Below are 27,244 nucleotides of genomic sequence, written 5' to 3'. Positions count from 1 at the left end.
GGAGCAAACAACAACAAATTACTAGAAAATGAAAATCCATCATGCACTAACCTCACACAGACCACTTTCAACTGGCTTCATTTTTTATATTAGCCAGAAACATAAGAAATTAATATGGTTTAAAAATACTTTGCCTAGACACCCACAACTAATCACTGAACTGAACTGGAATCCAGATGCAGAGTAGGATGAGTGAAGAGCAAAGGGGTCCAGACCAGGCTGGTGAAACCCACAGAAACAGCTGACCTGAACATAGGGAACTCTTGATCAGAACTGGTAGCTGGGATACCAGTATGGGACTGATCCAGACCCCAGGAACATGGGTTTCAGGGAAGAAATCTCAGAAATCTACGGGACCTCCTGTAGTAGTTCAGTACTTATCCCTAGAATGGACTTTGGGAGTCCATTCTACATAGATGAATTCTCCCTGAGCCAAGACACATGGGGGTGGGCCTAGCCCCTATCTCAAAGGATACAATAGACTCTGATGACTGCCCCCCATGGAAGGCCTCACCATCCAGGGGGAGCAGAAAGGATATGTGATAGGTAGGGTTTTAGTTGGGGGGGAGGTGGTGGTAGGGGAGGACGGGAGGGAAAAGGGAACTGGATTGTCATGCAAAACCATCTTGTTTCTAATTCAAATAAAAAAATCTGCAAAACAAAAATACTTTGCCTAGTGACTGGGCTTCTAATTATAAATCTTCTTATGACATCAAGGCAGAAAAGAATAAGCTTACATTTCAGTTACATGTATGTATGTATGTATGTATGTATGTATGTATGTATGTATGTATGTATGTATGTATATGAATCCGTTCCAGCAATTCAGAGTTTTTAGTAAAACCTGCTTTGAACAATGATCTCATTTCACTATATTTTGAAGTAAACTTTTTTTTGTTTTTGTTTTTTAAATGTGGGCTTCAGGAATAGTGAAAATACCAAGGCTTGGCGTCTATGAGGGTGTGTGCGTGCGTGTATGCATGTGTGTGTGTTGGGGGGATAGCACTTTCTGCCTTAAATTTTTGTAAAATGGTCTGGGGTTTGACCTTAATGGTAGAGCATTTGTCTAGCATGTGGGAGACTGAGTTCCATCTCCAGCACCATAAAAAGAACAACTTTGTAAAAGGCCAGAACTCAGAATCCAGCAGAGCCAGGGTTCAGTCCTGCTCCATCATCACTGCTTCCAAAACTGGGACATAAAGCAAGTCCTCACTATTCATCATACATGAAATAGGGACAATCATTTCAGCAAAGGACACAATGTGCGTTGTCATGAATCCACTGTTTGGAGCATGTTAAAATGTCAAAAAATGAAGAAAAAGCTGCAGTCATGTGGTCATTTATCCAAGAAATATTTACTGCCCTCCTACTTTGTGCCTAATATCTAATATCTTGCTTTTATTATGTACGACCACCATCAACACAAACAGATCCTTCTGGAAGGCAGAGCTCAAGGGTAGCTCTCAACAGAGTAGCTGTTTATAATAGCTAGATTTATCCCAGTACCTCCTCTGCCCTCTTCACTGCATTCAACAGACCTCATCTCACAGTTGTAGGGAGATAGTGACAGAGATGCAAAGAAATTTCTTTTTTTTCCTTCTTAACATATTGCTGGAGCTAGCACATGTTCATACACTGACAGATGATATTTGGAACACGATGTAAAACATTTTGCAAACTTTACAGTTTTCATACACTTGTAAGTAGCAATTTCCAAATAAAAGAGAGTTTACAAGGCTTTAAATTTTCAGTGCCTTTAATCAGAAATTGAAAAATTAAGACTGAGTCAGAGGCAACAGCACACACCTCCCTTTCACTGTTTAATTACAAACTGCTACATGAGTGATCCACATTATAAAATTAGGTAAAATTTGGCACACATAAAATTGAAAGTGAGGATGCAGAAAGAAGAAATGACACAAGGCTGGTAGTTCAAAGTCAGCTAATAGGAGGATATTTATCAATTTCTATTTACATTTCTGAAATCACAGAGCTAATTATCCAGATTTAAGTTAAAGGTTCTGCTTTAAATAATACCATTAATGGTGTCCAAGTGAAAGGAAATAAATCTGAATTCTAACAGTCTTATATTCACTTTATAAATCTAATCTCAGTCAACATATCAAGTGGGATGACAAGGCACTCTCCTGGATGATGTTCCTAAGGAGTATCCCTCTACAACTGAGCCTCCATGCCTATTCTGTCCCCATGAGAGCCTTTACCAGGTCTCTACTTCATTCAGTGCAAAGGAGGGGCTTCAGTCATCCCTCTGGCTACTTGTATCTGCATTGAATTTCTCTCAACGGCAAGACAACATAGCTCCAAGTGTAGTCATCATTTTGCTTTACAGAATTTTCTCTGCATCTAGAGTCTGTCTAGAAAAATGTCTCCTCATTGTTTAAGATAAAACCTAAAAGTTGCTATTGAGTGGTTATCTAATTCTAAATAATGCACTTAACCTCTCTACACTTGTTCCCTGTTTGTAAAATGGGCAGAGTAATGTTTTCATTTCTTTATTTTATTTATTTATTTATTATGAAAGTATCTCTCTATGTAGCCCCGGCTGTTCTGAAGTCTCTACATAGACCAGTTTGGCCTTAAATTCACACAGAATCACCTGCTTCTACCTTCCGAGTGCTAGGACTAAAGATGTGCACCATTCTGCCCAACTTGGGGCACAGGAGTGTTCACATTTATCTTCTTAGTCACTTCCACCTGTTTCTGCTGCTGCCACCCTAACAGATGCCTTCACCATCTTATCTGTTGGAATAGCCTTATAGGCTTCCTCAAACTCCTTGCCTTCTTCCACTTGGAAGTCAGAGGACTTCCTAAAAATGTTATCAGTTTGCGCTTAAAATTCTACTGTGGCTTCTCAAAAAAGACTCTTAAACTAAATTTGGCCTGAGGATACTTCCATACTTTCACTCCTGCTTAACAAACTGAAAACCTAACTTACATCAGGTCTAAAAGAAACTGGGGACAAATGGCTAACTGTGGTGCCTATTAGCACAAAGCACATGCTGGCCTCCAGGCTATCTCAGCATAGTAAGTACCTGTTACACGATCCTTGCTGGCATTAGGCTCTTCTCACCACACCCCCTACCCTAAACTTCTCCAGCTCATGGGCTTCCCTTCCCTAAGCTTCTCATTCTTATATATGTCTTTCTGCCTCCTGCTCCACCCCACCTCTCGAGTTTCTCCTTTTTTGCTCTCCCCTCTCATGGTCTGGTACAGTCCACTGGTCATATCTAGTCTACTACCTTCTAGATGGTTGTGAGATAATTTAGCAGCTGAGACCTGTGTGGGCCATAGGAACCTACAATTTCACAGGTGTAAGTGGCCTAGAGACATGCAACTTGCAGCTGACATTTGAAATGGACACATGCTGGACACTGCCTTTGTACCTGATAACAACTCTGCTGACTATGGGTGGTCAGTCAGAGTAAGATTGCAGCTCCACAAAAGAAGTTTCACCTGTCCTGAATTGTTAGAAAGGAAAACTGTATCTTGGCAATGATAGCAAAACTGCTGTCCTACACATCTCAGCTAATAATCCCTGCTCACTCTTAAGCATTAGCCATTTATAACTGTGCTTCATGAAAAGGTGGGAGGGGGGTTCCAAGCACAAGGTTCTTTGTTAACTCCCAAGGAACTTGATCATGCTCTCTTGCTCTTCCCAGCTGGTTCTCCTTACTCCACGTGGAGCTTACACAAACCATAGTGCTATGGGTAGAGAGGAGTCTGAAAGCACTTGGTATGAAGGAAATTCTTACCTAGGACACTCAAAGGCTATAATAGCTTTTAAAACCTGAATCACAGAGTAACTACATTTTCCCCAAAGGGCTTTTCCTTGCCCTTCCAGAATAAAGACTCTCACTTTTATAATGTTAAAGAAGTCATAGTGGTAGAATTTGAAAAAAAAAAAAAGTATTGTCTGTGCTAAATTTCAAATCCAAGGTTACTTCCTTGGCCTTAGCAAACTACATCTGCAATACATTGTGCAGAGTCCACCAAACCAATCTGAAACACAAACGAGTGCCCCCCCCCCTACATCAAGTAAGCATTACAGCAATCATATTTTTTTAACCAGTTGCTTTCTTAGTCAAGGAAGCAAGGATGTAATTTTCTCTAAATGGTGAAACTTTATAAGCTTGTTGGAATCTGTACTTATTGGCATTGCCTGGAAGACAACAGCAGCTGCTTACTTTTTTACATAACAGATTATAGATCTAACTTCTCAGCCTACAGCATTTATAGTCTCTTCAGTTTATGGTGATCTTTCATAAATTTGCAAAGTTCAGAGCTATTTTCTTCCCACTTACCTCATTGAAAACTTAATGTTCCTTCCGTGACAAAAGGCTTTAGGATTTTCTTTTGTAATTGTGAAAATATTAATTTTCTTTATTAAGTATCAATTATAGTTTTGTGCTTAATGCTATTCAAACAGAGTATATCCTAATGATATTTTTATTTCTACCATTATTAGTTATAATTAATACTCAGTAGAAAAAAAACCATCCTATAACTTAATATTAACTGCTAGGTCTTAGGAGCTGGGGAGATGCTTGATTGGTAAAATGCTTGCCATGTAAGCAGGAGGACTGAGTTCAGATCCTCAGCACCCACATTAAACAAACAAATCAAGAACAACAAAAAAACCAAACCCTAGGTCCAACTGCACAGGCCTGCGGTCCTGGTATTGGAAGGCAGGAACAAGAGACTTATTGACCAGGTGAACAAAGGAAGTGACAGACCTTGTCTTAAAAAAAAAAAAAAAAGAAAAAGAAAAAGATACAAGCAATTAAGGAAAATAAACCCCACCTCCACACAAATACACACATGTAAGTGCCCAAACTGCTGCATCTTATTAAAAGTCAACTGATACTTAAGACCGTATTAAAGGATGCTATCAAGATGAGAAAAAGGAAGAATGTGAAAAAAAAAAAAACTAGGAAGCCATGAGAAATAAAACATAAATATGAGACTTGCCTCACATGTTGCACTGAGCCTGCACATCAGAGTTGAAATACAAAATAGTAGTAAGATAAAATTCAGTCCACAAAGGTGCTTTGATACTGATCTTATGGCCATTGACCAAGAGATAGCTATTGTAAGAATACAGAATACAAAGTAAAGTGAAAACATAACCCAACTAAGCTAAGAAGACAACATTTGTGCAAGTACTGTAGTGAGCTTTCAGTGATTATGGGAAAATCAGTTAATAATCATTTTTATTATTGATCTGAGTTTAACTAGAAATCAAAACAAAAGCTGTAGTATGTTTCAACAAGTATCCAAGTAACTTTACACACACACACTCTCTCTCTCTCTAGGGGGGTGTGGGGTGTGTGTGTGTGTGTGTGTGTGTGTGTAGACATGCATGTGTAGGTCAGAGGTGTGTGTGTGTGTGTGTGTGTGTGTGTGTGTGTGTGTGTGTGTGTGTGTGTGTGTGTGTGTGTGTGTGTAGACATGCATGTGTAGGTCAGAGGACAACCTCAGGTGTCAGTCCTTACATTTCACCTTGTTTGAAACAGGGTCTCTTGTTTGATGTTGCATTTGTGAGGTTAATTGGCACATTAGCTTCCAAAGGCTCCATCTTCCATCTCACAGTAGGAAGGAAGGGATTACAAATGCAAACTACGGCATCTAACTTTACACAGGTTCTGAGGATCTGGACTCAGGCTCTTAGGATTGTACAACAAATGCTTTAACTATTCGGCCATTTCTCCATTCCTCAACCAGTAACTTTAAAACAGGGTTTCTTGGACTCAACTCTATTTACATTTTAGGCCAGTGTGCTTTGATGTGGATGCTGTCCTCTACACACACTGCAATGTGTTCAATGGTATCCTTGACCTTGGCCTACTATGGGCAAAGAGAATTACTCTTTCCTCACTTTGAAGTGACAACAAGAAATGCTGAACATTGCAAAATAAAGACAACGACAGCTCCAGAACTGTAAGAAAAGCCTAGAAGTTGCATTTATGGCTCCCCAATATAAACTGAGAATAAAATATGGCGAATGGGAGCTGAGTACCTGGTATAGTAGACATTCATCACATGTGCCTAATGAGCACTTCAAATATGGCTAGTAAGATCTGAAATACATTGTAAGGTACATTTAAGATTTCAAAGATTTAGTACTTAAAAGAATGTAAATTATTTCAGTAATATTAAAAACAAACTTATTTTATTTACTATTGTGTATGAATGTCAGTGTGGGCATCCGAGTGTCACAAGGTTACACGTGGAAATCAGAGAACAACTTTCAGAAGTCTGTTTTCTCCTTCCACCATGGAGCTGGGTAGTCAAACTCATGCCATCAGGTTTTCATAGAAAGTACTTTTACCCAATGGACCATCTCAATGGCCCTATTTCAATAATTTTTACACTGGTTACAGGCTAATGTGTTAAATGTTCTGGATATAGTTAAGTTCAAACAAAAGACATTATTATAAATAAAGTCCATCTGTTTATTTTTATCTGTCTCAAAATGTGGGGCTACTCCCTGGTAGGTTGTCCAAGCTCTAACATTGTCTTATACCAATGGTCAGCAGAAATTAGGCTTCATGGGCTATTACTTTTGTAAAGAAGACAAGAAAATGGGAGGGGATGAGAGGATATGGGGAGAATTAGGTAAGATCAGGAATAGTGGGAGAATATGATCAAAATACACAGTTTGAAATTCTTAAAAATATATTTAACATGTGAGCTTACTAGAACATATGTAACTTGTATTACAGCTCTACTGAAGAGAGCTGAACTCATGCAAAGAAAACTCATTCTCCACACCACTGGTGGCCGTAGATGACAGAAGGGCAATCCACAGAGTTTATTTGCCCAAAGGGAGAAAACATGGCTCCTTCTCCAGCACTTTGTCTGCCTGCATGCTAGCATGAAGACAATAGACTAAACCTCTGAAACTGTAAGCCAACCCCAATTAAATATTTCCCTTTATAAGATAATTCTCCCTGAATTCTCCAATCTTGCTGCTCCAGTGAAAAACTAGTCTTAGATAATCAGTCTCCAAGCTATCTACTGTGAAATTTGGATATACCTTTCCAACTATCTACAATACCACTTGGAGCAGTGGTTCTCAACCTTCCTAGTGCTGTGACACTTTAATACAGTTTCTCATGTTGTGGTGACCCCCCAACAATAAAATTATCTTTATTGCTACTTTATAAGTGTATTTTGCTACTGTTATGAATTGTAATATAAATACTTGTGTTTTCCAATGGTTTTGGAGGTCGTGGCCAAAGGTTGAGAACCACTGTCCTAGAGGTACTACAAACTTAAATGAGCCTCACCCCTAGATGGTTTCTCAATAGTTCATTTTACTAAAATGTCACCTATAGATTTTCTTCTGTGCCATCTGAAACCTGTCATTAAGTCATGCTTCTTCTACTTCCTATATTTCTGGAATCTTCCTTTTGCTAACCCTACTGGCTAAACCAAGTCATAATTATGTCCCCTTTTATCAACTCCCCCAGCTTTTGTTACAGTATGCCCTATCCCAGGTAAAAAAAAAAAAAAAAAAAAAATTGCTCATTGTTGCCTTTCCTATAGAACACTATACTATGTAAGGACATAGACAGCTTTCTGTCACTTTAGACAAATTCCAAGTCTCTCAATACCATGCATTTTCAACTGAGGTTTATTTTCCCAAAGGGAGAAAACATGGCTCCTTCTCCAGCAACTTGTTTGCCTGCATTCTACCATGAAGACAATGGACTAAACCTCTGAAACTATAAGCCAACCCCAATTAAATGTTTCCCTTTATAAGAGTTGTCGTGGTCATGGTCTCTTTACAGAAATAGAAACTCTAAAACAGAGTGCATATGGAAGTTCTTTTTTGTATAAAGCATAGATAAAAACATTATTTCTGTGGTGTTAACATTTCATGGGGCTGAGACTGAACAGTATCTACAAAAGCTTTGCAGGGACCAAGAATGATCAACTTTCCCAGGTCTTCATCTCCTTAGCCATGAATGGTCAGCATCATAAACCTTAAAGGAAAGCTATCATACAAACATGCCTCTGCTTCCTGAGTCCTGGGATGACAGGTGCCACTATCAAGCCCAACCTTTCACTGTTGCTAATATATACAGAGTGGCTGGGACTGGAAGTAAAGCAAACAAGAAGAATAACCAAACTGTAAAGACAAAGCTTCAAGTATATACAGGTTAGTATCCACTATTGACCAACTGGATCAGTAACCATCTAACTTCCAAGGAGAAAATAAAGACACAGTGAAAAACCAAAGAATGAACAAGATAGGCCATAAATGTGGCAAAAATACAAACCTAAAACGCCAATTTCAAGACCAGCCAGGCCTGTCTTAATTTTATCATAAATATCATCCAATGTAAAGTCAACAGCAATGGTCCTTGTTTCCACTTTGAATTTTTCTTCTGCAAGAAAAAAAAAGGGGGGGGACAAATGATGAGCAAAAAGGAAAATTAATACATGCAATTATGATTAAATCACTGGATAAAATTATCCTTTCAAACTTTTTCCCCCAATTTGATATGACATTTAAAGCAGGATAATTTTAAGCAATCATGAGACTAAGAGATGATAGAAAGTCAACAAGACAATAGTTCAGCAATTAAAAGTCCCAACATCATCAATGGGCTGCCTTGGTGTGCCTTGTCAATTCTTCTCTTGTAATCAATAATGGTAACTAGTTTTTCAGACTCAGGCACAAACAACAAAACAGGATTCATAACATAATATTATATACTCCTTAAATATTACTTCCTTGTGATTTTAATTGCAAATTGATGCCTCTTAATCTCAGGAAGAAGTCTTTATGTTATAAAGTAGCCTTTAAAAAGGATTTATTTTTTTTTAAGTGCACTGGTGTTTTGCATGCATGTATGTCTGTGTAAGGGAACCAGATGCCCTGGAATTAGAGTTACACACAGATATGAGCTGCCATATGGGTGCTGGGAATTGAATCCAGGTCCTCTGGGAGAGCAGCCAGTGCTCTTAACTGCTGAACCACTTCCCCAGCTCTGTTGTAAAGTATCTTAAAGTGTAATACATTAAAGAAAAAGTTCATCTTACTAAGAGGAATGTGATCTTACTGGGTTTTTGGATTGGTTAAGTCACACATTTAAAGAGCAACAAAAAGTGCACAGTAATAAATATACAAAGTGACATAAAAATGACCTCGATCTGTCCTTTTCTCAAGGCCATTAAGGTCCCAAGAGGTGATGATGGAAATAAGAGTGAGACCTAGAGAAACATAATCATCAAGGGTAGCTTACAATGTTTATTTCCACCTTCACTAACCAAACCCTTTGAAGAATGTGGGCTTTGAGGTCACCCAGACATAGATGCTAATCTCATTCCCTACTTCTTTATAGCATGACTATGAGCAAGACAGACATCTAGGAGCCTCAGCATCCTCTGCAACAATGAAGTAACTACTGGTACAGGAGGCAATTCACAAATGCTAGGCCTTCCCTACCTCTATTACCTGCCCTTCCATCCCATAAAAGGCTAAGAATATTCTTCTTTGACTTGGGGTAATTCAAAAGAATCCATTTTTAAAATTCTGTTTCTACTGGGCGGTGGTGGCACACACCTTTAATCCCACTCAGGGAGCAGAGGCAGGCAGATCTCCGTGAGTTTGAGGTCAGCCTGGTCTACAGAGTGAGTTCCAGGATAGGCTCCAAAAGCTACAAAGAAACCCTGTCTTGATAAACTAATAAATAAAATTAAAAAAAAATCATGCTTCTAAAAATGAAGACCTTTCTTCAGTGGAAGTTAATGAGCTCATCATGTAGTTCTCATGATGAATACTCATAGGAAGTGTCCATTCTTGATTCAAAGGATTTGTGGCTAAACCAAAGCACTGACTTGTGACAGATTTGAGGTTTAGTTAGACTCAATGAAAAATATTGACCCCATATAGAAATCCATGTATATATAACTTGGAGAGAAGAATTGAACAAGAGATACCTTTCCTGGTGTTAAAGGTAAGCACACTGTTCCTGTATAGTCAGTAAGGTTCATGTATTGGAGAATAAACTGTCACTTATTGCTGGACCAATTATGTCTTACTAGAAAATACCTCAAAGAACTCCCTCCTCTACTTAACACTCACTTTAAAACAGTCAAAGGTTAACATGGAAAAACAAGTCCCCAACACAAACAACTAAAAGCTACATTGTATTCAATGTAAAACTTTATTCAAGAATAAAATACTTACAGCTATTTGATTTTAAAAGCAGTGAATTTCCCCCCACATAGCCACTGAGTACTAAGCAAACATCTCTAGAAACAAAAGCCCCAACACACCATTCAGTTAAATTCACCCTTCATATCACAGAGATTTGTTGAAGGCGCATGCATTAGTGTGTATCACTGAATATACATGATGCTAAAATCTATTTGATGGACTTTTGGAAAGAGTGAAGAACTCCATGAAGCCTTCTTTGCATTCACACTGGAACAGTCAACTTGGCTCCTGCTGTAAGTTTTTCAAGATAATTAAAAGTTTTGAATTTACTCCTGGGTGACCTCAAATTATGTTCTGGTCCAGAAAGCACTACTTCTTCTTTGTAGCTTATTGCCACTGCCTCTACCACAGGCCTCCTCCTCCTCTTCTTCCCAAACCTCTACATATAATCCACCTTACTTGTACAAAGAGCTGAAAGTCCTTGGAAAGTAGCCTGCTACTTCTCTTGCTCATCTCCAGCTGTTCTTCCTACTACTCCCCGGTTCTAGGCACAGGGCTCCTCATAGTTCCTTGAACACAACATGTGCTAAATACATTCAGGGCAAATTGCACCTCCTTTTCCTTCTGTCTGGAATGCTGTTCATCATTATCTCTGTTGGGTCCTTGAGAAAATATTACCTTCTCAGAGAAGCCTGGCTTGCCCAGCTTTTGAAACATACAACTACCCTTCCCTTAGCATCACCAACACCTTTGCTTCTAATAAAGTATGTACTTGCTTGTCTATCTGCCCCCAGTAGAACTGAGTTCTACTAGACAAGAACTAGGCTCTGTTTTGACTTATGTGATCACAGATTCCCTGTTGTGTTCTCATCTCCTTCCGTTCACTCTCCTTGATTTAATGAGGGCCATTCCCAGTATCACATGCTGGTGACAATGTCCAGTGGAAGAAGATGGACAATTCTGTGCTAAATCCCTTTCACTGACAGGAATACCTTTCCAGAAGAATCCTGAAGACATCTATTACATTTCCTTTCTGCAGATCATGTTCTTGACCAGGCCCACGGCCAGGCCTTTAGGATTCCAGGAATAGGTCCTACATTCACCAAACTGTGTGAAAATAGCAGTGCACATCAGACCTGGAGAAAAACTCCTCTCTGTGCCTAAGCACTCAGATGGGAAGTGCACATGTCCTAAAACACTAATATGGTTAAGTGACTACTAGCATTTGTTTTATTTTTCTTTTTTTTTGAGACTATAACATAATTATATAATTTCCCCCTTCTCTTTTCCTCCTTCCAAAACCCTCCCACATACCCCTCTTTGGTATTTTCAAATTCATGGCCTCTTTTATCATTGATGTTGTTAAATGCATATATATATATATTCTTAAATACAACCTGCTCAGTCTGTATAATGTTATATGTGTATTTTTAGTGCTGGCCATTTGGTATTAGATGACCAATGGGTGTATTCGTCCCTGGGGAAGAGTATTTCTCCTATTCTCAGAATTTCTTAGTTGGCTATAGTTCTTTGTGTAGGGTTGAGGCCCTGTGAGATTTACCCCATCCACTTTGGCATGTCTATTTCTGCTGTCCTTGTTCAGCTCCTGTTTAGGTAGTCATGTTGGTAAGCCTTTATGAGTAGCTTCTGATATTATTAGTAGACACAATCTCGAAGAAAATTCCATTATCTTCTGACTCTTATGTAAATCTTTTCACACCCCCCTTCCACAATGTTCCCTGAGCTTAGGTACAGGAGTTTGTTTTTGTTTGTTTGTTTCTAGATATATCCACTGGGAGGAAGTGGCTAGCTTTTTAAGAAACTAGGGAAATAATTCCAAGCTAAGCATGTCATTCCCCTACTCTCAACTTTTGCTTCTGACCCTATAAACAAGACATGCAAGAACTAACTAACTTTACACAGCACAAGGGTTGAGTAAGCACCATGAACAGAAACATCTACCACTACCTACAAAATATAAGTAACTGTAAATACCACCTTTACTTCATTGCCTCCCCAACCCAAGATTTTCCTCAGACCACCAGTCCGCATCCAGTTCAGCAGCAGCCATCTTCTGGGGAAGAATAAGAACTACAACACCAAAGCCTTAGAATGACTGATTAGCGGCCACTCTGATCCCTGTCCCTTCTTACCCTACAGAGACCCAAGGAATGACACAGCTAATGTCAAATATCTTCCAGTAGGAGCTATTAAAAAATAAAATCAATAGGAACAGGCAAGTAGGATAAACATACAATAGATTTTGGAGACTGCTGTAGGCATGGGATGAGCCAGGTCAGTTGCTTCAACAGGAAATTCTTGTTGTCCCAACGACAGCAGCAGTTCGGGGAGCAGACAGTCCCTCTGGGATTGTCGGGCCCAAGATCATACCTTTCTGATGGGTCCACATCCAAGGAATGATCACAGATGGAATGCAAAGCCACTAGATAGCTGTACCTCCCAGGCTCCTTACTAAATTAGAGCTAGGAAACAAATGAGTATCATACTAGTCACTTGTTACTTTTTCTTTCCTTTCATAATAGCCTGATGTTAGTTAGTTATACAAGCTTCAAGACAGGTTTTAATATTTTCAGTTGGACAAAAATCCTTGGTTGATCTTCTCTTCCAAAAACTTCTGCTTATCCTCATCTGCTTATAGTTTTTATTGAGTTTGCATTAATCTCTCAATTAATTTACAAAAAATAACTATGTGGTATTCTCTTTAAGCTTTTCATTTATTCAAGGAGAAATCTTATCATTGTAGATTCTTAAGAATTTAAAATTTCCATTGTGGAGGCTGGGAGATAGCTCAAAGGGTACTATGATGTGGCACTCATTCATGATCTGTAAGTACAAGTACGCTGATGCTGCAACCATCCTATGGCCTGTTAAGTATGGGTACTTTGATGCTACAGCCATCTTATGACCTGTAAGTACCGGTACTCTATGTTGCAGCCATTCCATGACATTAAGTATGTGTATTCTGATGGTGCAGCCTAGTTGCTGTATCAGAGTATTTCAGAGTATCATGAGTCTGAGATCTAGTCTGGAACTGAATCCTCCATATGCTGAAGATGCTGATGGAGTTTATGTAAAAGGAGTTCCTTTTACATAAAAACTAACACATTTTGGTCCAAATGAATGAATGAAAAAAATCTAATGTTTAACAGCATTCTAGTCTGTGCTTGTTACTTTCATTTTGTTGAACAAACTGATAAATTCTGAACTTGTGTCTCTTTCGTCTAATAACTATATACTTTTGGAAGATTTCTTTCAAATCTCTCCCCCAAGTAGGTGGGGATATTAAGTATGAAAATACTAGAAATAATGTCCAACTTACATCATCTTGTATATTTGTAAGTTTTCTGTCAATAAAACAGAAAGAACTTACTTCCTCTCCATGGTCCCTAACTCTGCCACAATACATCTGCGTTCCCTAGTATGTTTCAGATTCCATCCATGTGGTAACTATTCTTAGTTGTCAACTTGACCACATCTGGAATTAACTAAAACCCCTATGACTGGGCACACCTATGAAGTGGGAAGACTCACTTCTAATCTGGATCTCTGTGGTGGAAAGATCCACATTTAATCTGGGCCGCACCTTCTACAGGCAGCTTATATGCAGGATATGGAAGAAGAAAGCTTGGTCTCTCTTTACCTGCTTGCTCTCGCTCTCACTAGCAAATCCATCCCTTCATTGGCATTAGAGCCTACCCTTTCAGGATTCTGGCATATACTGAAGACCAGATGAGACATTCAGCTTTGAAGACCAAACAACAACTGGATTCTTGGTAGACAGCCATTGTTGGACTAGCTAGACCACAGCCTATAATAAATTTGTAATAAATTTCCTTCATAATGTGTACACACACACACACACACACACACACACACACACACACACACACACACACAGTAACTTTTGTTCCTCTAGAGAGCCCTAACTAATACAATCCACTATGAAATTCTTATTACTTTCCCCCATCTTTTTTGTAAGCTCAATTCACACAATGTGTAGACATATTTTTAATGATTCCCTCCTTCAAGGAAAAGCTTCTTCCTCTTGGGCATATCCCTGGAGACCTATATAACCTTATCAGGCACACACCATGTGTATTTAGCATTAAGTCTCTATTTCCTACTGAACAGGAATCATTTTTATTCTTTGTTTTCCCAGAGAATAGTGTGGTATCTGGCATGCAGCAGAGACCTCACTGCTATGGAAGCCAAAAGAATATGGAGGCAAGCATAGCTGGTTCAAGAAGCCATCTTCTCAATACTTCTTGAACTTCCCCTATAGAATTAAAACTATGTACCTGTAGGACCTGTTCTACAAGATAAATTTTAGACAACTCAATTCTTTCTCTGTTAATCCTTCCATAAATTTAAAAACATTTTAATCCTAAGATCCCTTAGAAAGTGAAGAATAACCTAGGGAGCTCAGATGGGAAGGATGAGGCTATTTGTCATGGGTTAGTTTCCCTACCCCAGTCCTAGAAAGTGAGTGAGAGGTTCTTAGGCAAACAGTGTCACAGTTAGTGATCACCAATTTTAGGTCTAAATTCATGAAGATTTATTTAAGTACAAACATATCTTGCATGTTTAAAAGAAACTTCATTTTCATACAAAATTACACATTTTATATATTTAGAGAAGTGAAAAAATACAAGTCTTTTGTACTATTTCTATTGTTTTAAGGGGAAAAAACAAAGGCTAATAAGTTCCCTAACCAAATCCTTACTACTGTCTCCTTTTTTTAACCTTCAGATCTGGTCACATCCTCCAACCTTATCTCCTGGGATAAGGAATCTCCACATCTCCCCCTAGAGTGTGGCCTTTTGTGGCTCTGGAGGAAAAGTGATTATACCCAACAGAGAATGACAGATCTAACTCCATGCTAGGAGGCTCCTTTAGTTATAATTATCAGAGATACTACATACATAATGATCTGTTCTTGTCAATGCCCTTGAAAAAATATGATACTTTAAATCTCTTGTGAAAAGACCCACTTTCAGTCAAACCCAAAAATTAATCACAGTTCATCAGGATTACATCCCCAAACAAGGATTTCTTTATTTGAAGCCAAGGTTGTAATATTTTATTCATTCCACTGCTTGCAACTAAAAGGAGCACTGGCAATAAAGACTTCACACACAGGCCTGCTTCACCCTCATGGCACGGATATCTTCATTCTTTGAAAGCTGAACTCTACACTTCCTTAGGCCTCTCTTGAAGAAAAGATGCTATATTCTCCATGTAAAAAACTTACCTGCCAAGGGAAATACCTGAATGACTTGTTTGTTTAGAGAGGTGGGAAAATGAAACAGAAAAAGAAAATCCCATTACTGTGCTTCAGGTTACAAGATGATATTGCCAGGAGCACAGAAACAGAGTTCATTGGGAATGGATGAGATGCAAGTGGAAGCTCAGGACTTGAGTGCTAGTTCCAGCAGTGGTGGACAGAGGGCCACTCACTCAAGTCTTTGAGTTTTCACTCCATTTCTTGGCCTATGAAGCATAGAAGATGTTATCCATCCTGCATGGTTCCTGGAAAGACACCCAGTGATAGCATGTTGAATGTCCCTCATTAAACTCTTAAAGTCAAGTGTATTCTTGTGTCTATATAAGATGGTATGAATGTCTACAAAAAATGTGGTCTGGTGAATAGCTGTTTCTTCCTTACTACAGGCTGCTGTAGGTACTATTTATGTTGTTAATTCTGCAACAGCTCTCTATCCCCCTCCCCCCAATGCTGGCCATGAACATACAACTCTACTTTTAAAATTGTGGGATTCACGTCACAGTAGTCTATTTTTAGCTTTCCCAGCTAGTTCTATGACTCTATTTGCTTTAAATCAGACTTTTGAATCACTATATTCATCTACTCAAAGAGGTACATTTTTATTCACTTTTGATCTTTGGAATCATAACATTTTACAACTGATGACAAGTTTGCTTTCTTAGTGTTTGACTTAGTCACTGTTCTATTGCTGTGAAGAGATGCCATAGCCAAAACAACACTTAAAAAAGAATTTAATTAATTTGGGCTTTTAATTGGGGCTTGCATATAGTTTCAGAAGTTTTATCCATTATCAAGACAAGAACATGGTGACAAACAGGTGTAGCACGAAAAAGAAAAGACCTAGAGACTGACACTGAGGTTCAAGCTTCAAGCTGAAGATCTGAGAAGCAAAGTAGCCAAGCCAGTAGATCTTACCTCTCCCCACTTGAATTGGCAACCCTGTCTCCATGGATCTTAAGAGGCAAAATCTCTGAATTCCTGTCTCCTCCTTACATTCCTTTCTCCACCCAGCCATATCCTCCTGTCTTCACCTCCCAAGTGCTGGGATTAAAGGCATGTGATCCCAAGCAAGTGTGAGATCACCTTTGTGTTTCTTTTAGGACTCGATCAATTTTCTGTAAGTCAGTGTGGCCTTGAACTAACAGAGATCCACCTACCTCTTAATTCTGAGTCCTGGGATTAAAGGTGTGTACCACCACCACCTGATCTTTATAGCTTTGCTTTCTGAATCCTCAGGCATGCTTTAATAAATCATAAATACCACCACAAACAGGTTTGATACTGGAGAAGTATCTGAGAGCTACATCTTTGTCCACAGGGGGAGAAAGTGAGGGGGGGGGGGACCTGGCTCAGGCTTTCAAAACCTCAAAGTCCATCGCTAGTGGTATACCGCTTCCAACACCTCCTAATCCTTTAAAACAGTCTACTCCCCGATGACTAAGCATTCAAACATATGAGTCTATGGGGGCCCTTCTTATTTAAATCACCACAGTCCTTATAAATGGCACAGCTGCCTTGTCATCAACAATGTCTCAGATTTGATAAAAGAAGCCCAAGACATGGTTGACATCCACAAGACAGCATTAAGGAGAACAGATCCCAAATGCAAGGTTATGGACATCTCAGAACTTGTAACTGGCATTCCGTCACTAGTAAAGGAAGCAAAAGATGCCTGTTCTACCATGACCTGAAATTAAAGGCAGGCTAACACTCATTTCTACAAGAGGCATCTGCAGCCAGCAGAGCACCTGCTCTGAAACTGTAGCATGAGGGTGGGAGTTCGTGTCTGGGTTTTGTTGCTGTTGTTTTTCATCTTTATCACTCAAGTGTTCGACTGTACCTGGTGTATATGAGTTGTGACTGAATAAATTCAAGAAACACATTGAGTAGCACCTCCATGCTAGGCTTCACCCTGAGGACAACAGCTAATACCCTCAATTGGTGAAAGAGACATATACTGTTCTAATCAATGTGAAGAGATTATCAAATAGAAAGCATCATGCTCATGCTGAGTGCAATTTTTAAATAGGACATGACATTTGCATGGAGTTTTTAAAAATTTAAAATAGGAACTAGCCACCCAGAAAAGTAGAAAAAGGCAGATACTGGGGGGGGGGCACACATTACAAGAATCCCTGTGGATGCCATGTGTGGTACATAGGGAGACCTGGAAAGAAAAAAAAAAAAAAAGAACACTGTAGGAAGAAGCTGGTGAAGGTTGCAGGTGTCAGGATAGCAGGCAGAACCTGCTACAGAATTCACAGGACTCAGTAGGAAATAATGTAGAGCCTTCGTTAAAAAATGACTAAGATTTTCAGAGTAGTGACAGCAGACCATTAAACAAGAATGGGCTCTTCCAGCATGGACGGTGGGACCATGTACAAACCCATGGCAAGTTTACATTTACCTGGTATTGCAAGTACTTAGCAACCTCTATGTTGTAACTAGTAAGCCAGGCAGTGACAAGATCACATCTGTTTTTCAGGAAGGACATGGGGTAGAATAGAGGACCCATGGCTTATTATAAAGAGCAACAGGTAGCAGAGAAAGGACTAAGCACTTGCTTCATTAGTTCCCACAGAGGAGGGATCTGAGCATAGACAGCCACAGAGGCAGGAGACAGGAGACAGGCCAGTGCAGGACCATTAGCTGCCCAGCTTTAGGGAAAGAGAACACAGTGGTTTTATCCATTTGCTTTAGAAAACTGGTTACTATATTTTCCAGCTAAAAAGGTCCTCTTGGTCTTATAGATCCTGTGATTACATCTCACGGTTTTCTTACATCATGTAATACAATGTTTCTGTATGTTTTAGTAGAATGGGTTTTTCTTCTCTTTGTTGGCCTGAAAAATGAAATGAGATATGAGCCATGCAGGATAACCGAACTAAAAATCAAGTTAGAAGGCAATAAAAGTTATTTTTGTAATCTACCATAATATTCCTCTCCTCTTTTTTAAAGCATAAGGACAGATAAATGTAGAAAGCAGATATTCATAGCACCATTCTTCTAAAAGAATGCACGAGCTAATATGTTTCTAAAAGTAATTTGTCTTTTAGTATTACTATGTAAAAGGATCCATTCTGGTTTTGTGAAATCTTGCCTGGGATATGCTTTGCAAGATCTGAATCTGTTGCTTTGGTTTGGGGGAGAGGGGTAGACCATAAGGGATTATTTTGTTTTACTGTGCTGGGGATCAAACCCAGGACTTGGCAAGTTAAACTAAGTTAAATTCCCAATCTCACTGAGGTAGTCAGAAGAAAGATGCTTAACAATTGCTTTAATTTCTTTCAGTTCTTTGTTTGTTTTTGTTTTTCAAAACAGGGTTTCTCTGTATAGCACTGTTTAAACCCAGCACACAGGAGACAGAGGCAGGGGCAATCTCTGTCAGTTCCTTTCCTATGAAAGAAATTTTTAAAAAAATTAAATTTAATCAAAATCACAAGCTAAAACAAGTATTTATTATTCTGTTACAATATACCATGGGATACCAAGTAGCTCAGGGTGGCTTAGAACTCACTGTGCAGCCAAGACCTTATGCTCCCTCCCCAGCCCCCATGGGTTCCACTATGTAGCTTTGGCTGACCTGGAACTCCCTATGTAGACTAAACTGGCCTTGAACTCAGGGATCTGCCTGCCTCTGCCTCCTGAGTGCTGGAATTAAAGCCATGACCACCACAATCAGCTGATCTTGAAATTATGGTCTTCCACCTACCAAGTATGTAATTAATGCTTTTAAAATAGTATAATTATTTTGTTTTTGTTTGTTACATTTATTAACTGTCCATGTGGTCTAAGAAGAGGACAATTTTTCTAAGTCAATTCTCTCCTTCTACTATATGACTTCTGGAGATTGAACTCAGGTCATAACGTTAGGGGGCAAGTACCTTTACCTGAAGAGGCATTTCATTGACCCCTTAAACAACATTTGCCAAGAGTTGAACCATCTTTCTACTCAACACAGAACATACCCAATACCCATCCTCATTTACACTATTAAGGGCATAGCTTTCATACAGTAAAACAAAATAAAAGCAAAGGTATCTTTGATGTACAGTCTCATTTGTCAAACCAAGAATAACAACTCAGCACACATTATTCTGACCACAGGATGCCCTAAAGGACACACAGTACCATGTAAAATGTGTGGGGCTGCAGTTAATATCCTACCATCAGAACAATAATTATTACAGCAATTGGTTACCTCAAATTAACTATGTGCCAAGAACATTATGTCATTCATTCTGTACGAGACTTACTGGCATATTGCTAAAGTCTGCAAATTATTATTCTCATAAATACCATTTTCAATGTTTGAAAAAACATTATGTATTCTTAAAATAATCTCAGATTAAAGTATTGTACAGTGAATCCCCATTTCTGAGTCATTTTAAACTGCTGCCATAATGCTCAACATCCAGAACTACTTTGTTGTGGTGATCCTCAAAATCCATAGCCAATGAAAGGCAAAATACCAAGGCATTCTCTGCTGTCTTCACTGTGTTAAAGAGCCATGGTGGGTGAGGCCAATCAAAGCAGTGGTACCCAATGTACTAGAGGTCCCTGAATCCTTCATCTATTTGTAGCAAAAAGGCAAAAGTCAATTTCATTCAAATATGTTCCCTGATCAAGCACTAAAATTATTAATTTTACTGCATGTCTATCATTTGTATACATATTTTCAAAGTTCTACATAATAAAATGGGATGATACATTCTTTCTGTGTATCTAATACAATGGCTATATGAAGGTAAAAGATTCAACACCCAGGTGACTCTCTTATCATGCAAAATCAGTGAACTATAAGAACAAGTAGCAAAACCATATTTACTTTGACAGATACTGTATCAAAAATAAACAAACCTGCCGCTTCAAGAAAAGCAAGCAATCCTATTTGTTGTCCATGATAAAATTTTGGCATTTTAAATAAAAATCAGTTTTGGAAGACTTATATCTACCACAAGTCTGAGGGGGGGAAAAGATTTTTCTGATGAGAAAGGGGTTGATATTCACATTTGCAATGAGTCCATAATGTACTAGTACTGGGAAAAATCTACAAAATTCAAAAATCAACATTTCCCAGAGGCTAAAAAAAATCATAGCAAATACAACACCTATTCCAGGTATAAGTACACAATGAGTTTTAATGTGACCAACTATAAAGATTTCATTACTATTATTTCTGACTTCATAATGGAAGAAACTTATAAGAAAACTCCATCTAGACTTTTAAAAAATTGTAATATATGGGTATATGAATGTCACAGAGTGCTTGTAGAAGTCAAAGGACAAGTGTTAGCATGAGTTCTCTCTTTCTACTATGTGGGGCCTAGGATGCAAACTCAGGTCATCTTTGTACAAACTCAGGTACAAACTTTGCATGCATTGGCCATCTAGCTAGGCCCTAATTATCCACTTTTGATATATCAAAAGAATACCCATAATTACTTGAAGAAGCTATTAAAATCTTTTGCTACCTATCTATTGAAAGCTAGATTTTCTTTTTACACTTCAGTCAAAATAACAAACTGTAGAAGTGGATAAGCAAATCCAACCATATTTTATTAAGTAAAACAATAAGGAGTGTTTTTTTTTTTAAGTATGTATACCAATGCCATTCCACTCACTCCATTTTGTTTCAAAAGTTATTGCCCCCCCAAAGTTTTCCATTAACATATAACAGATTTACTGTTGTTTTAAATAAATGCTTTTAAATCTCCCATTTGACTAAGTAAGACAACAAACATTAATAGTTGTACTACACATAAACACAGGCTTTTGGGTCCTCAATAAATTTTTAGAAGTAACAGTAGAAGAATCGAGAGACTATACCATTTGATAACACTTGTTTAGTATGTACTTGCTGAAGACAGTCACCTAATAAAACCACCAGATCAAGAAATGACACCTGATTCGGTGCTGTATCCTAATCTTCAAAGGCTATTTAATATTTACCAACTTTTCCAACGGTCTTCATAGCAGAAGTATTGAGAGTAGCATACTTTGTGCTGTCAGCTTCCACTGTCAGCTTCATGCAACCTGGAACAGTATTTTCAGTTTTTGATCTTCATACTCTGATCCGATAGAGATTACAGGCCAAGTGCCTTCAGTGCTCTAGATTTGGATGTTCATTTGCCATGTTAGACTCAGGCCCTGTACCTTTTGCAGGAACAGCACAGAAGCCACCTGTGCTTCTCACTGCATTCCATCAGGTATGGGAGTCTGGGATTCCATAATAATGGGATTCTGACTTGTCCCATTACTCTAACTTCTTCTTATGGGGTGTTTGCCAGGTTCTTCCCACTGAAACTTGCTGTTTCTCTCTGTCTCTCTCTCTTTTTTGTTTTTTGACACAGGGTTTCACTGTGGCTTTGGAGGCTGTCCTGGAACTAGCTCTTGTGGACTAGGCTGGTCTCGAACTCACAGGGAACCGCCTGCCTCTGCCTCCCAAGTGCTGGGATTGAAGGCGTGCGCCACCAACGCCCGGCTTGTTTTTCCCTTTTTAATGAACAAGAATTTTGACATTCTGTGTGATGTACCACTGTATGAAATTCCATTCTGCTTCAAAATTTCAACACATTATTTGTCTGAACACATCCAAGAACAGAGTTGTATGGGGGAATTCTTAGTGCTTGTAAGAAAACTCCAAGAAATCAAGACAAGAGTCTTGGTGACCACAGTTTCTTCAATAAGACAAGGAGTTGTTCTTAGAATGTACTTTCATGTCCCTCCCAGGTGTAGCAGATAGGAGTGAATTTATTGTAGCTATCAAGGAAGGAAGAGACCTGGACATCATTGGAAAGCCAAGTCCATGTGGAGATACAGAGATTAATAAACCTCCCCTACCATACTTAGGAATAGTCATCTTTCTTTCTTTCTTTCTTTCTTTCTTTCTTTCTTTCTTTCTTTCTTTCTTTCTTTCTTGTTTTCATTCAAAAATATTCTTTAAATCTACTAAGACAAAATTTTCTCCCTAAAACATTCCTCAAGAGACTTCTAAACATCATGGAAGTAACTTAGGAGAATCTTATTTTCCTCCCCCAAATCATTCATAAGAACAATTAGAAACAGCCTATCTTCCCATGAGGATTTGCTCTACCCAAGAAAAAGTAATCATTACCACAGATTCATTCCCATTCACAGAGGGTTACAAACCAGCAGTGTGGATGCTTAATTCTTAGATACAATTCCATTTCTCAGATTCTGTGTAGCCATACTTCATTTCCTTCATCTAACAAGAACAGCCAGCTGCCTTGTACAGAAGTCCCAGAGAAAATGTTGCTATGTTAAATGATAACTAAGCCCTTCTAGATAAAGTCAGTTATAATCGGGACAAGAAAAATTTAATTAACAGCACTTTAGTACTGAGGGAACAGTAAGGAAACCATGGAAATAGCCATTCCATTAGAGGGATGGTTTTTATTGTAAGAGAGAGAACATCCAGAGGCATCTGGAAGAGTCCACAGCAGAGAAAAAAGAAGCAGACTGCTCATGGTCGGTGCTATCTGCCAAAGAGAGAATAGCAAACGAGAAAAGAGCAAGAATAGTGGAGAAGGGAATCATGCAAGTTATAAGGAGGATGCGTAGTTATAGGGAGAGAAGCCGATGGACTGGAGCAGCCTAGGAGTTTAAGGTAGAGGAAGAGTTAAGAAGGGCCAAAATGCTAGTATAGGCTTTGAGATATATAGCAAGTGCATGTGATAGAGACCAGAGTCTGCAGACTAGCACTGGCTTTGATAAACACCATAGACAAATGTCAATAGAGAGCCAGATGCCTCATCCACCAGAGGAAGAAGAGATAGGGAAGTGGCTTTTCCTGATAGACAAAAACAGCTTCACAGGTTCCTGAGGAATGCTGAAAGTATCCACCAGTAATCCTACTGTCTAGTGTGAACTGAGTCAAGACTGTCATTTAGGACCAAGTCAGCGAGCCTATCATTTTGGAGTGCTTGGGATTTTCCTTCCAACCCAACAGAATGGTTGCTGGAAAGAAAGTAATGCAAAAAAAAAAAAAAAAAAGAAAGAAAAAAAAAGAAAAGAAAGAAATAAATATTGTCTATCAATATACATCTGTTCTATGACATTTTCAAGAATGAACTTTTATGAGAAAATTGGAATGAGAGAAGAGATTATAAGATAGCTAACTTGCCAATTAATGAAGCAATGTGCAGCATATTCAGTCTCTGTCATTGTTAACACTCTTTAAGATGCACTTTGAAGTCTCTTGCTGTTGGTGACTCAGCACTTGGAAGCATGCCAAACAAAGGGCACCTTCTGGTAAACCAACTCATATATACCTTTTAGAATGAAAATTCAAAGTAGATAAATAAAAAGGTTGGCTGTGAGCTTTTGAAATATCTGTATCCTGATGGATTTGAAATTCACAAAAAGTACCAGAAGTTAAGACATGAAAATAGACTAACAGTCTCAGATATCATTGTTGCATCTGGCTCTACTTTTAAGGTGACTGTATACAGAGAGATTTAAGGTACAGGAGCTGATCTGGGCTCAATTACTGTACTTGCACAGCATAATCGACAACACTACATTTGTTATCTGTGTACCAAAGAACCTGAGAAAAACAGCAACACCATATTCATAAGAAAGATGCTGCCATGACACTTCAAGGATATGAATCCACTCTTAGGTGAACTAAGACCCAGTATGAGAACCGAACGTGTTGTGCTCCTAAACCATAAGATTGTTATTGTTAATAGTATCAAACTGGAATGAACTCAAATGTCAGCAAAAGAAATCTAAATTATGGCATATCTGTAAAGTCAATAAAATAAATGAACTATAGCTACATTTGAAAATATGGAAAATTTCAGAAACAATTCTTGTTGAAATCAAACTTCAAGATAAAAACTATCTGCATTATGCAATGTTGTATAAAGTCAAAGAAACTGAAGCTAAATAAAAAATATCAGCAGAAGCTAAGGCAGCCATTGAGCTTGGGGAAGACAGCAGGAGTAATGAATGGGGAGAGGCTGGGAGTCATCCACACTATTCAGTGACCTATACATAAGCATTCCACAGGTCTCCTGTGTTCTAATGGTCTTTGTATTAATACTTCCAGGAATGTTTCTATTATGACACAAAAAGCAAATTAATGGAGAATGTGTATACTGAATTAACATCCCTACTAGAAGTGTAACCAAATCTGACTACCAGACTATTGAAATAATGGAACCTAAAGAAATGGCAATTTTCTCAGGAACCTCATGATGGGAGAAAGAAAGAGTACCAGCCAGATGGGGAAACTAGTCTTCCTGAAAGAGATTCTACACAGTTCTAACAACTTGTCAGACCACTTTACAGGATGAAACTGAAGCCCAGAAATGATGGACCTGAGGTGGGTAGGACCACAGCTTAATGGCCTGCTTAGATTAGATATGCATATCTTTGTCGCTCTATTTAAACTTCTATCGTCTTTAAATACTGTCTTCACAGCTCTCTTGGTCCCACTTTCCAATGTGGCCATACTGAATAAATTTCCTTTTTCTGTTTTACACTTTCATTTCACTCTTTTGATTGGCGTACTAAGAATGGGTAGTTAGACCTGGCTAGGTCAATAACAGAAAAAATACATCTTACTGAAAATAATGTGAATCTTCAAATGTTAATGCCATGTGAATGTTCTCCACTGCTTTGTAAACAATATGAATTTCTTTTTATGTATGCCAAGAGACTTAACAGCTAAGAGGTTGCACACTCAATGTCCTCAGCACTTAAGTATGTTTCTGAGCAACAGTAAGTTGTCCAACAGAAGGCTGGCTTTTTAGAGAGGCAGATGTGTCTTTCTCTGAGGAGAAGGAAAAGTAAGATATACACATACACATGAGGAGGAAAAATACATCCCTGTCAAAAGGAAGCAATGACAGCAATGTGGGGAGCGCTCCATAACAATGGTTTCTGAAATTCATTGCAACAGGCCCCTTTTCAAAAGAATGCAAAACTCAATAAAGTGCCCTCAGCAGAGCTTCCATGTAGCTATCACCCACTATCCAGTGTAGTCGAATACACTGAATGCTAAGTTTCAGAAATAAACTATTCTCAAATTTTAAATTGTATAAATTTGTTCAGCACATCCATGACATATAAGCTCCTTAACCCTTGGTGCTTTAGTTTTGTCAATCTGACCAACTGTGCTGATACTGCAGTGCTTACGTTTAAGTAACCCCAATCCATAACAGTACTTATGCAAAGGTCATTAAACATAAAAAAGCAGAATAACTAACAATATTAACATGCCAAAGCAGCAGGACAGATAGGGAAAACCATGGACTAGGTTGTTTAAATCACCTCAGTAAGTGATTTCAAGTTTAGTATCTAACTAAAACTATATTTAATAAGTAATGGGCAAATGAGATTAACAGAATAACTGGTAATTGACAAGAACATACATAATTTCATTTTAAAGTTACCATTTCCATTAAAGTTTCAAAGTACTATCTGTTTCTGCTAAAAAAAATTAAGCAAGTCCCACATAAAATTACTGCATTCAATGAAAATTTCAAAGAATAGGTCTTTCTACAAATTCTTTTACAATTCAATTACAATTACCTACTGACAAGCCTACAGGCAGGAGGAGAAACAAACAACTGTCCACTTAAATGGTACACACTAACTTCAGAGTACCTTGGTCTCACGTCCCCAAAACCCAAAAAGGGGGCCTTTTTATACAAAAGTCACAGAACCATCAATAATCCAATTGCAAAGACCATTCACTGTTTTATAGAAATACAGGCAAACATTTTAATTAAGAGGTACAGCTAGTGTCTGGCCATGATACAGGGCACTCCCACATGCCTCATGCCAGCTGTAGAAGAGCAACATTCAAGCAGCTGACTTAATTGGAGATGCAAGCCAGTGCATTCTAATTTGGCTGGGCCAACTAATTGGTAGGTATGCACATTTCCAACAAAATACCCACCCATATTACAGATGTTGTTCTCTATGTCATTAAACAACTGTATCACTAACAGTAATGGAGCTGAAATAAGCTACAGTTGGTTAGATTGACCACTTGGGCAGATGAACGACAGGGTCTCATACTAGCTTAGACAACTAGAATATGTGTGTCAAAATCAGAACATAAGCAAATAGCAAAGCATCTTTCTGTGCAAATTTAAGAATGAGTTCCCCAAGAGCACCACAGTCAGAAACACACTTGGGATCTCTCTTTAGAATCTGATGTAAACCAAAACATTTATAGACCTGTGCAAAAACAAAACATGCTTATCAGGAAATCTATGAAAGAATAAGCACAAAGGGGGGAGGAGGCCGATATATCTGTGGCCTTCCACTGCAGAAGATAAAATTACTGTTTTGCTTCAAACTGAAAAAATATATGAAGCGATAATTTTCACATCTGATAACAGACAACACAAGGCAATGCTCCCTTGAAGAAATGGAACAAGTGTTTGAGCCCTACGACTGTCCTCACTACAGCCTAGAGAGATTCTTTTAGGTGGTGAAGAGATTCTTTTAGGTGGTGAAGAGAAAAGAAGCTCTGGGCCTAGCTATCCTTCCTGAACTAAGGAACCAGTACACAAAATATTAAGTCATTACAAATATTTTATGCTTAAGGTTGTAGATGAACATTTAAGAAATAAGATAATGATCCATTAAAATTATAGAATAAATATATAGAGAGGAAAAATTCAATGTCTGCATTAAAAAACTCACTGTTGCAAAAAACAGATTAGACACTAGGAAAATGCATGAATGTAAATTCATATCAATAG

General features: G+C 38.4%; 1 protein-coding gene across 2 annotated transcripts in view; it reads right to left on the bottom strand.

The window, feature by feature from the left end:
* Window positions 1–27,244, bottom strand: part of Hsd17b12 (hydroxysteroid 17-beta dehydrogenase 12) — a 127,607-nt gene that overhangs the window by 36,903 nt on the left and 63,460 nt on the right. For both annotated transcript variants that reach the window (XM_027422412.2, XM_027422411.2), the window contains one exon: window positions 8,307–8,414. In XM_027422412.2, coding sequence (XP_027278213.1) covers window positions 8,307–8,414 — 108 coding nt within the window. The remainder of the gene's footprint in view (window positions 1–8,306; window positions 8,415–27,244) is intronic.

The sequence above is a fragment of the Cricetulus griseus genome, chromosome 6 (assembly GCF_003668045.3).
Source record: "Cricetulus griseus strain 17A/GY chromosome 6, alternate assembly CriGri-PICRH-1.0, whole genome shotgun sequence".
In the NCBI taxonomy this organism is placed as follows: domain Eukaryota; kingdom Metazoa; phylum Chordata; class Mammalia; order Rodentia; family Cricetidae; genus Cricetulus; species Cricetulus griseus.
The sequence above is the reverse complement of the archived record's forward strand: the minus strand, read 5'-3'. Positions and strand labels throughout refer to the sequence as shown.